This window comes from Maylandia zebra, linkage group LG19 (genome assembly GCF_041146795.1).
Source record: "Maylandia zebra isolate NMK-2024a linkage group LG19, Mzebra_GT3a, whole genome shotgun sequence".
In the NCBI taxonomy this organism is placed as follows: Eukaryota; Metazoa; Chordata; class Actinopteri; order Cichliformes; family Cichlidae; genus Maylandia; species Maylandia zebra.
In genome coordinates this window covers 22586131-22598348 of record NC_135185.1, presented here as the reverse complement: position 1 = coordinate 22598348, position 12218 = coordinate 22586131, and the positions used below count along the sequence as shown (strand labels likewise).

The window sequence follows — 12218 nt, the reverse complement described above, 5'->3', positions numbered from 1 at the left end:
ACACACACACACACACACACACACACACACACACACACATTAAGACTGTAAAAAAATCTCTTCTGAATTGAAGCTGCCCCTGGATCTGATTAATGTGCAGCAACTATATAGCAAATATAGAGGTCATACTCAAGGGTGAGCGGTGACCTTGCTTCAGTGCTCCACTTTTACTTTCCTCTCTGGTTAAGGACTACAAAATGCAACAAGTAGGTTACAGGCTACACAAAACAGCTACTAAAAAAAACTCGAGCCACTATTTGTGCTGTCCTTGGTGCTGAAGTCGACTATAAGCAAAACAGAGGGCAGGGTGATACGCAGCTAAAGGACTGTTCCATAAATCTCATCGTCATCCTTTTAAGTCCCTCAAGCAGCTGCAGACAACTCTCTCAAATGACTTGAGCAAACAAGGTCCATCTTGACAGTAATATCCACATAGCATACACTGTGTGCATAAATATTTGGAAAGTGTTCTGCATTGAGTATTCTAGTCTTACCACCTGCGCAGAGAGATTTAAAAAATCTTTTAAAAGACGTACGATAGGAGGTTAGATCCACAAATATGTTATTCTAAACTATTGGCTCACACGGTGTTTAACAAAGCAGTGAACACTCTTCTCATCAGTGTTTCATAGAGAGTCAAGCTCTCTGAGTGACCTTTTTACAACCATGATGTTAGCCTTGTTCCACCAGCACTGCATAATTTGTCGCCCCTAATCTAATTTTATTAAAATCTGTATTTTCTTTATGTTATTTTTGAAATCCTATTAAGGTTTGTATAGCTTTGGCATGTTTCCATATGAAAAATAGATTTAATTCACACTGAAAAGTCAGAAAATGTAAAAAAAATAAATAAATAAATAAAAATAAGTCTTTCATATAGATGCAATGCCCTTGAAATAGCTGAATTATTTAGGCATGCTCGCTGCAAATATTCAACAGGATTGTACATAAAAGAGAGAGAATGTTTACAAGTTGAGGCATCATTATTGACCAAGGAATACCTCACGATAGATTTTTGGTCAAAGGTTTTATAAACAGCCTTTGGAAGGTTGTGGTTGCTGCTTCAGTGAAATCTGATCACAAACAGATGGAGAGAAAAAAGCGACTCCACAGATGCTTTAATATTGATAACTGAACACCTAATACTTACGCATGTGTATATTCAGTTTTGGATACAGCGAGCTCATTGCATTTATTCAACAATACATTTAATCCCGAGGAGTACAATTTGCCTAATAATTGTGTGTGCAGTATAATGAGGAGATTTAGTCTGGCTAAACTCTTCTAAGTATAATCTTGATCCAGAAAATGGCTCTTCAGCATTTCTCTGCTTCTCTGTGTCTCCCTGGCTAAGTTAAGCTAGCTTTGTAGCACGCGGCTGATGAAGGCAGGCCAGTGGGGAGCGCTGAGATTACTGCTCAAATTGAATAAAGGAGTCGACACATTACAGCAGCTTAGATGATACACCCCACTGCACTGATTAACTCAAAACAAGCCCAGTGTTATACACGGGAAACAGAAACACACATAAACACAAAGCCCACAAGCCATGCGCATAAACCTGGCCAGCCCCCCTCTTTAACACCATTTTTTCCTGCATTTACCTTCTCTCATTTTCTCTCTGCTACACACACACGGCTCACAACCGCTCGCCGTGGCCTCTGCCTCATGACTTGAGTTCATTACTGCCTTGGCAGGAGTCCTCCTATGAAATTAGAATGACAACAGGAATGACACAGAGTGTAGCAGTGGAAAGTTTACACAGGGTGAAATCGAAAGAGAGTGTGTGCGTGTGCGCACGTTAAACAAATCTAATCTAATCGTCTCCGATTCATGGGCAAGCTTGTCTGCATGCATTTGTGATACACTTCCTCTTTGCGTATGTACCCAGGCTAGGAGATGGAGACAGAGAGCAGATGAGACAGAATGGCTTCTGACAGGAGAGCACAGCATGAGCACAACTCTCTGGGACAAAGTCGCAAAGCCTTTCTCAGCAGGACCACCAGCTACTGTTGACAGTGCCGGCTGAGTTTATTTGCTGGTAGTACAACTTGTGACACAGTTACATAGCCCAAAGGCTGATTTAGAACTTTCTTAACCAAAGAAGCACTGGGAAGCTGCTGGTCTCCATGGTTAGACACCAAGGAAAGGCTACTTATCCAGTTCCTCAAAAGCAAAAGACACTAGCAGTGAATGAGCAGATTGGATGCTGCATATATGCCTTGTTTCCGCTGCAAATTTTACCCCAGCTTCATGGTTGGTCTAGAAACAAGTTGTTAGAAATGTCATCCTTTATTTGTGTAGCATTTAAAGATAAAGACAAATACATTTTTACCCAGGCGAGCAGTATTGAATGGCTGTCATTTGTTTGCCTACTTTGTATCACTGAGACTCTAGACTTTGGTCTAAATTTGCAGTACTTTATACATTTTCCTGGCCTGAAAAGTGAAGCCGGTGCAGAAGCATAGGGTGACTCCTTTGAGTGTAAAATTAAGACACCAGAATGGGGAAGAAAGGGGATTTAAGGGACTTGGTTGTTAGTGTAAGACAGGCTGGTCGGAATATTTCAGAAACTGTCATGGTTGTTTGGAAAAATTCCAAACAACCCTGTCTAGGGTTTAAACAAAAAAACAAAAAACAGTTTATGTCAGGGGTCAGAGAGGAATGGCCAGCCTGCTTTGAGCCGAAATGGAGGCAACAGTAGCTTAAATAATCATTTATAACAACCAAGGTATGCAGAAGAGTGTCTATGAATGCACAACAAGTCTAATCTTAGAGCAGATGAGCTATAGCAATGGAGGACAACTCTGGGTGCTGCTACAGGAAACTGAGGCTACAGTTTCAATGGCTTTAACAAAACTGAACTCTAGAAGCCTGGAAAACATTGGCTTGTCTGATCTGTCTGAAGGTTGCGTCATTGTGACACATTTAGATGGCAGGTGTGTAAACACTGGTGGTGTAAACAATGCTAGCGGTGGTGTAATGGTGTGTGAGATATTTCTTTGGCATATTTTGGGTCCCTTAGTACCAGCTGAACATCGTTTAAGTCCCACAGCGTACCTGAGTATTGCGGCTGACCGCAGTACACCCATCTCCTGTTGGCTGCTCCCAGCTCTTTAACACACCATGTCACAGAGCTCAAATCTGATTTCCTACACATGAAACCGTGTAACCAAATAGCCTCCAGAGTCACCAGATCTCAACAAAATACAATAGAGCACATTTGGGAAGTAGTGGAACGGGAGATTCGCATGCTGGATGTGCAGCTAACAAATCTGCAGCGACTATGTGATGCTGCCATGTCAATATGGACCAAAAGCTGTGAGGAATGTTTCCAGCACCATAAAAGAATTAAGAAAGCTCTAAAGGCAAAAGAGGGACCAACCCAGTACTAGCAAGGTGTACTCAATGAAGTGCCCAGTGATTATATGACAGCAACCATATGTATGTGTTTCACTGCAGGTGCAAACTTGCATGTGACAAATAAAGGTTTGATTGATTGATTTGATTGAACTATTAGTTTGTTATAAAGTACAGAATGTTCAAAATGAGATTATTTTGGCTAATCCGTTTAATATTTACAAAAAAACCCAAAAAAACCCCACTTTAAGTGTCTGGCCTTCTTTAAGTTGCTTGAAGACGTTTCACCTCTCATCCGAGAAACTTCTCCAGACCCCCAAAAACACTTTCCTGTAAGCCTCAATTGAATTTTGATTTGATTTCTAATTAGGTCATTTTTGCATGCTGGTAGAGCAAATTAAGCTGTGCACATGGTAAAAATTATCCTCAGAACGTTAGCACTGCTCCTGTGAGCAGACTGGCTTTGTAGCGTCTATATTAAGTCAAAGCGCTGTTTGTCTCAGAGGCTACACTGCAGGGTAAGATGTGTTTTTTTGTTGTTGTAGTTGTTTTTCATGACAACTGTGAACAAAACACATCACATGGAATCTGGTCTTTTCTTAGTCCTGAAGTGGGCCACTTCTATATGTGGTCCCAAAAGAGATACTTTCTTTCCTCTCCTCAGTCTGAACAGTCAAATAAGAAATCATGAGACTTTAATGTCATTTGTCTAACCGGAGTGTGCTCTCTATCCAAACCAGAGTCACTAACATATCTGTAGACACAGAAAACACAATATATAACCAAGAAATTGCAATGAACCTTGTCTAAAATAAAAACATATCAAAAACACACCACTTCAAACTTCAGACAAAGCCTGAAAACTTGCCAAGTAAAGAAAAAAAAAAACCTGATGTCCCACAACCCATTTATGTCAAAGAGGAGAATATAGCTACAGTTTAAATTATCCGAGTAAAAGCACAAGCTGATTAACCTTTAATAGACCTGCTCTTATATACAGTACATTACTAGCAGGATAACAAAACAGGAACATTGCATGAAAGGGACCAGACTCTGAGAGAACCTCAGTGAATACGTTAAGCTGAAAGTCTGGTTCCCTTGCACCCACTTTAAATGAGTGCTTACATGCACCACTCTTCCAAAGGCCAAATAGCCTTCACAAGTGGGGTTTTTTTTTAACACCTAAATAAACTCAAGTGCCTTCAGTGGCCTCTGAGCTCACCAGATTGAGGCATCAATAAACCTTTATGTGAAATCCTGGAGGGTGAGTAAGTAGAGTGTGAAACTAGATTTTCAACTCCTTCAACCTTAAAGATGTTTTTGGGTGTAGTACACACAGTTTGGGAGAGGCAGGCCTGTAGCAGCAGTACAGAGAGGACTGAAGCTTTCCTGAAGCTAGCGGTTGTTCTTATTAGTTCAAATTCAAAATGCCCTCCCTTTCCTCTTCAAAGCTGCAGTATCTTGAATTTAGTGTTATGTAGGACAAGTAGCCAGTTCTTAATATCCTGTATTCTCCACAGAGGAGATTTATGCAGCTGATCTACCACTGAGGCAATGCTTAGACCAATATAGTCAAAGCTAATTAGATCTGTTTGTCACCACCAGCAATGCTCTGCGGTGCTGTAGAGTAGAACATATTTGCTGCCATACATCCAGAACGATCAAATTAATTCCACATTGTACCATTAAAAGGAGTGTAGAAACATGATCCTTCCCACAGGTAGCATTGATTAAATTTTAACCAGGCTTCATCCCCCCCCCCCCTTATTTTGTGGTATTACCAAGAAGCAGTTGTTTTTATTATCTCACCCTATTATAATCTATGATTTGTTGATTATATTTTGTATCAATATGCATTATAATCCAAATCTGTAAAAAATTGACTAAATGGGTCAAATCTGGGGGCCATGAGGGATGCTCTCTGCAACTTCTGGGTTGCAACTTCTGGCCGCTGACTCTGGACATAGCCAGTGGCTGTTTGACACCCCTGCACCTCCTGAAGCTCCATTGTTCAACTGAAGGAAAAAAGCACCCCAGACCACTGTGGCACGTAGAAAACATCTCAGGTGGCTTGTCATGCCAGTAACCTTGGAAACCATCAGGACCATCAAGGTTAAATTGTTCTTATCAGAGAATAAAACTTTCTTCCACCCTTCAATGTCCCATGTTTGGTGCTCTCTTGCAAAGTCCAAATGGTCAGTTCTGTGGCGTTCAAGGGGACGAGGCCTTTGAAGACATTTTTGGTTTTTGATGCCCAACTTCAGTCTCAGTTGCTGTCTGATGGTTACGGGGCTGCAGTCGGCACCAGTAACAGCCTTGATTTGGGTCGAGGATCGTCCAGTGTCTTGACGGACAACCAATTGGATCCTCCAGCTCAGTGCTGGTGAAATTTTTTTGGGTCTTCCACTTGACTTTTTCGTTCCATGACTCTCAGGATCATTTAAGAAATTCCAAATGACTGTCTTAGTGCATCCCACCTCAGCTGCGATGGCGCGCTGCGAGAGCCCCGGTTTATGCAGTTCAACAACCCGACCACGTTCAAAAAGGGAAAGTTTTTTGCCTTTTTCATTAGAACGTTGTGACAGTGTGACTACCTGACAGAAAATGACAACGAATCCACATTTTTGCAGATTTGGCCTTTTAAAGGCATGTGGTCTCAAACTTTTGATCAGCTCTAAAACAGCATGTTTCAGTTTAAGTGTTGTTTTCAATAAATTGTATGCTCAAAAGAATGTTTTGTCGCTCTGCCATTTCTTCTTGTTGCACATTGAAGCTCTACTTGGAACCTTGTTAAGATCTAACCATTCAAAAAATTTTTTTTTGCCATTTTTCAAGTGGTCTTAAACTTTTGATCGGGACTGTACTTCCATCATTATTAAAATAAAAACTTTTTCTTTTGTTTGCCCTACGAATCAATCAAACTTATAACGGCACCTAACTCATGGATGAAGCAGTGTCGTGACGAAACATAACAGACAACTTAGCACAGAACTAGTTATAAACTATCTTTAAGCACTTTACTAGCAACCTCTTGTAAAAACACATCAGTTATTTCATAATTAGCCTTTTTATCTAACTTTATGAAAAATGCCAAAGATAACATAGTTTGACAGGAATAAAAGAGTATTTTTGTACCAGCAAGGTGAACTTGGCATATCTCAGCAGTGCAGTGTGTTCTTAAAAATTCTTAGGAAATTGGACAAGTAGAGGACAGAAGTGGAGCAGAGGAACAGTATCTAATAGTCATATCCTTAAGATATCCAGCAAAGACCTGAAACAGGACCCAAGAGATGCATCCTGATCCTTTAAGTTGATGCGTCTACTGTTCACTAATCAGAAATGGTCTCAGTGGAAGTGTGGCTGCCCAGGAGAAAATCTTTACAAGGGGAAATTCAGAGAAAAGGCTGAGGTATGAAAAAGGTCAACAGGTCTTCTAGAACGACTAATCCAAATTTGAGGTTTATTGTCAACACGTGAGGAGGTGGTCAGGGGAGAGGTACAACAGTGTTTGGTGTCATGGTTTGGGGCTATATTTCAGCCAGTAGTGTTGGGGATTTTGTCAAAATGTATGCAATTATGAACACAGAGAAGTACCATCAAAATTTGATCCATCATGTAATACCATCTGGAAAGCATCTGATTAGCAAAGCTACATTGTCAAACACACTCCCAATGCAGTAAGAGTATGAGCCGTGGATTTGCCTCTGCATAGCCTGAAGAAGAGCCATGTGTGGTGTGGTACAGGAACCATGTGAATCTTATGCCAACAAGCTGTTTTGCCTTCCATCACAAAGCTGTAACAATTATCATCACGTGTGGAGCTGCAGCAGGTGAAGGCTTTTCTACAGTATGAGGCATATTAGTCAATTCTGTTAACATGCTCTACTGAGCTGGGCTTAATTTTTTTTTTTTTTTAAATACATTCAATAATGCAAAGTATCTCCAAGCACAAGACCAAGACAAAATCACCTGCGGCAGCCTCTTCTTCATGGTTCGGGCAGAGCGTCTGTGAGTAATGTATAATTTTCACATAATTTAAAGTTGTAGAAATGACATCACGTTGAGTCACCGGCATGCAAACATTTCTGACTTTAAAATAACCTGAGTGTGTGACGCAGTTGATTCTAGCAACTACTCGTCTCTCTGTGCCATCTGTGTTATTTAATGTGACTGCATGCCAAGAAAACTGCACCCAGAACATCAAAACTCCTTTCAAATTTAACATGAGTCACATAAGAGTCACAATGATTTGAAGTTTCAGTGTATTTTTGCTGTGAAGACAGCTTAAACGGCTTCATTCATTCACTCAACATCGACTGATGATGATTTATTTCTTTGCAGTTTCACAGCACAGCACGATCCAGGTCACCCAATAACCGCAGCACACACCAGAGCCTGAAATCCAGCACACAAATTCACACGCATGGAGTTCAAAGCATTTCTGCTGTTTTCACAGTCGATTTGTGTTTTTAAATTGAATTATACTCAGTCTGGACTGCGACGCAGACAGCGGAAAATACAGATTTTAACTTCTGTAGCAGCACTACAGCTCGGAGAACCAAATAAATGAGAATCTGATTCAAAGAATTTCAGTTTCTCGCAGCTGCTGAGGATATAAAATAATTGAATGTGAGAAAGCAGAACAGACTATCAGTTAGCTAAAAGAAAACTCTATCATCACTCTCAGTCTTTTTGCTTATGCGCAGAGCGTGGGGAAAACCTACAGCTGGGCTCCAGAGTCGAAATCCAGGTCCAGAAAGGAGCCAAAGCTGCTTCAACCTTCCTTCACCTCATATTAAGTGCCTGCATCTCTAATGAGGCAGAGTCCCTGAATGTGGCTGAGTAAGTCCGTCTCACAGTCTGAGCACAAGTTTATTTAAGTATCTTGTGGTAGGGAAAGAGGGGCAGGCCTTCAGTGAAAGCAGGAATGTCCACGATGGCTATGGCACCTTCCACTTTGGGAGAGGCGGGAAGGAAACTAAGCTTAGACACTTCACCGTAGGCTGAGCTCCTTAAATCCTCATCTTTGCCTTTTTCTTCCTGCTTTTCACCACTGCCCTCCTCATCATTCTCTTCAGCACCAAATCCCACCACCTTAAGGACACAGAGAGACGAAATTATTACAGATATAAAGTATATCATGTCCAAAACACAAAGAAAAGTGAAGAACTGTGTAACATAAACACAAAGGCATTGCTTACATGCACACTGAGCTTCCTGCTGCTCTGTCCACGATGTTCTTTGAACCAAGAGACGAGTTCATCTCTCGTCATCTGTTTCAGAGCCTCGATCTGAACACACAGTGGCACAGACCAATGGTAAGACAGAACCATTCACTGGAAATGTAACAGCTTAATTCTCAGTGTCAGAACCAAGCATGTTTTAAAAGGATAAACCACATTTTTTTTCCTATGAATTAGAGAGGTAACAATGTTGACAGTACCAAACAGCCAGTTTATCTGTCCCCAGTGGGTCAATTAGTTTTGAGATAGTGTTGTGCTTTCATAGAGCACAAATAAAACAGGTTCTGTAATACGTTTTCTGTGATCTGTTCCTTTGGCAACGTCTATCTGAGGACCTAAAAACACAAACTTCAGCTACTGAACTTTGAAAATGCAAGTGGTGTGAACATTCTCATTAATACTTGTTATTTCTCTCTTGCTTGCTGTATACTTTGCATTAACTATGTTCATATTTTGTAGAGCGCTGAGAATATATACATATAGACATATATAGCCATCATAGAAAGGAAGCGCACCCTCTATTTATACTTAAGGTTTTATGTATGAGGCCATAATTAAAGATGGTCTTTAGCAGATCTTAAAAGTGGATTCAAATAACCTGGGATAGAAAAAAACCCAAACATTTCACCGTCATTTTCTTATCAAAAACAAAAAAAGCATAAATGTAAAATCAGCGTGTTAAAAACTAAAAATATCCTTAATGTTTCCAGAGGAACTAAGAGTGTAAGTAGCAGCCAGGTGCTGTTGATAAAATGCACTTGATAAAACTGATCATCAGAAAGAGTGACCGCCTCTATAAAAGCAGATGTTTTGGCAGGTTGTAGGTCTGGTGCATTCAGGTGTGTGCAACAGAGTGCCAAGAAAGAAGACATTGACAATGATGTTAAGAAAACAACTTCTAAACAATTTGCAGTCCATTAATTCTACAGTGAGAAAGATTATTCAGTGGACTCAAGACAGCTGCCAATCTTCCCCAGAGTGGATCCCACAATGCTCAGAGAAAAAAAAAAGCAGCAAAAAACCCCAAGAGCTACATCTCAGACTCTACTGGCCTCAGCTATAATATTAAATGTTAACACGTATGACTGTCCCATTTAAAAATGACTGAAAAGGTGTGGATTGTTTAGAAGGATTGCCAGGAGAAAGCCTTTTCTGTATATAATAATAATAATAATAATGATAATAATAAAAACATGGCTGCAAGCCTTAGCTTTGCAAAACGGCATCTTAACAAACCACAAAACTTCTGGAACAATGTCCAGACACGGCCCAAGTGGAGATATCTGGTCATAATCCACAGCACCACACTCGGTGAAAACCAATCAGCACATCAGCACAAACACTTCGTAGCAACTGTCAAGTACGTTGGTGGTGAGGTGATGATTTGGGATTGTTTTGCAGCCACAGGACCGCAATGAGTCAACCATGAACTCCACTGTATACCAAAATATTCTACAGTCGAACGTGAGCCCATCTGTCAGCTAACAGCAAAAGCTGGGCTCACGCCACAGGACAATGATCCCAAGAACAGCAGCAAATCTTCAACAGAATGGCTGAAAAAGAAAAGAATGCGCTGTTGCAATGTCCCAAACAAAGTCCAGACTTCCACTAAATTGGAGGACCCGTGGTAGGACCATACATGTGCCCATAGTGGAGTCTAGATGACAAAGTTGGGGCAAACTGTTAAGAGTAAGGCAACTGCAATTATGTGAGAATATACTCCCATTCAGCAGCAATACATTCATAGAGGAAGTGAATAGCATTCGTCATTCTGTTAATTATATTAACAATGTTTTGCAACCCTGTAATGCACCAGAACAAAAAGGCACTAACCCACAACCCTCAAAACCAAAGGATTTGTCCCACGGTCATCAAGGTCACGGTTCAGAACTACTTTAGCAGCACGAGCACGTCTTAAACAACATCAGAGCCGTTATTTTAAACACCGTGTTGTCCTCACCTCTCTATTGAGCCTATCGAACACATACTGCTGCGTAACCACCTCTGCCCAGTTCCTGTCCACCTCCTCACCAAGATGTGTGTCCTCGCACTCTTTGAGCTTCACTAAAGCAGTCACCTGCAGAAAACACGAGCACACAGGCTTTCTAGTCACTTCTTCCACAGTGCAGCTTCACATTTAGGCATTCAGCCGGGTTTTACATGACTCAGAAATGTGTTATTAATGGAATGAGATACAACTTTTGACATTTAGAAAATTTCTGGATAGGCAGCATTTTCTGTATCTTTTTCCATAAGAATGGGAAACTCATGAATACAATAAGAAAAAACAAAACACATTTACGCAGACCTGAGTATTAAAGGCCTCCTCAGTCAGTGCATTGAGCTTCTCTCCGAATGAAGTCAAGAACTCTTCAATCTTTAACTCCACCAGCTCGGTGCTGAGAGAGATGAGAGGTAAGAGATATATTGTAGGGTATAGAACGCATTGGATTCCTTTAGTCATTTATCACTTCCACTTGCTTCACTTTCCATGGCCACATGGATAAATTGCAGCTTGGGTTTGGATGAATAGCAAGATAGATTTACCTTGGTTTTGGGAAAAGTGTTAAGATAAATCGTATCTTGCTTTGGGCAAATTAAAGGTTTCCATTGTGTGTTGCAGACTCACTTGAACTTCGTGGCCTGTGTCTCCACTGTGACAGAGAAACCTAGAACGCCTGAGGTGTTTCTGCAGGTGGGGTAGACATGGTATCTGCAGACGGAGACAAAAAGAACGCTTTAGGATTAGAGAAAATACGGGTGAAATAAGCTGATGAAAAACTGCATTACATCTGATTTGCACTCTGTAATAAAACCAGTCTGGCAAGTATGAAAACTGAATTTCAATGTGAAAAGCATTTGTCCCAGTAGAAGTAGAGCAGCTTGGCAAAGGTTTAAATATTACTATCTCCCACATTTCAGACACACCAAACAGAAACCCGACAGTCTCTTAACAAGGTCGGCACAGACTTGTTCCTTCTAGAAGGCAAAGTAATGAAATACAATACAGACAGAGACGTGTAGGTGGAAACAGAAGGTTAGTTTCTCTGCATACCTTTGATTTTCACATAAAATAACTTCAATACCCTCAAAATGGCAAAAAAAAAAAAAAAAAAGAGGAAGAGAACTGGATATATTAAGAAAGTTACTTTGAAAAGTTGTGTATTTCCATATGGAGCACATTTAGGACAAATGCAAATAAATCAAATTAACTGCAGCTTTCTAGTTTTAGAAAAATATTAGCGTGTAATGCTAATTTGAATGGAAAAACTCACTGTTTCGCTTAGTTTCAGAAATTTGGTTTTAAATGAACAGAAAAATATTATCGAACGCAGCAGAAACTCACCCCAGAGTCTCTTTGGTCCTGAGGAAATCAAAGCAGGGCTCCTCCATGTGCATCTGAAACCCCCCCCAAAACAACTCAGTCAACAATGGAGGGATGACGGCATCAAAGAGGGAGTGTGTGGAAACAGAGAAGCAACATATTGTAATGCTCACCACCAACAGCTCCATCAGCGTGTGCTCCCTTAAAGCCTTGGGGCCAGACTGAATAAAACGCAAACAGAAAGAAAATGGGAATGAATTTGTGTGCGTAAAAAAATGAACCTTCAGAGA

General features: G+C 40.6%; 1 protein-coding gene across 3 annotated transcripts in view; it reads right to left on the bottom strand.

Moving 5' to 3' along the window:
- Positions 1–7605: 7605 nt before the first annotated feature.
- Positions 7606–12218, bottom strand: part of LOC101463970 (nardilysin) — a 31932-nt gene continuing 27319 nt past the window's right edge. For all 3 annotated transcript variants that reach the window (XM_004540289.4, XM_012923118.3, XM_012923115.4), the window contains exons 26-32: positions 12102–12149; positions 11950–12002; positions 11233–11316; positions 10912–11002; positions 10564–10680; positions 8562–8651; positions 7606–8454 (exon numbers count right to left, since the gene is read on the bottom strand). In XM_004540289.4, the coding sequence (XP_004540346.1) occupies positions 8233–8454; positions 8562–8651; positions 10564–10680; positions 10912–11002; positions 11233–11316; positions 11950–12002; positions 12102–12149 (705 nt within the window). In that variant the 3' untranslated portion in view covers positions 7606–8232. The remainder of the gene's footprint in view (positions 8455–8561; positions 8652–10563; positions 10681–10911; positions 11003–11232; positions 11317–11949; positions 12003–12101; positions 12150–12218) is intronic.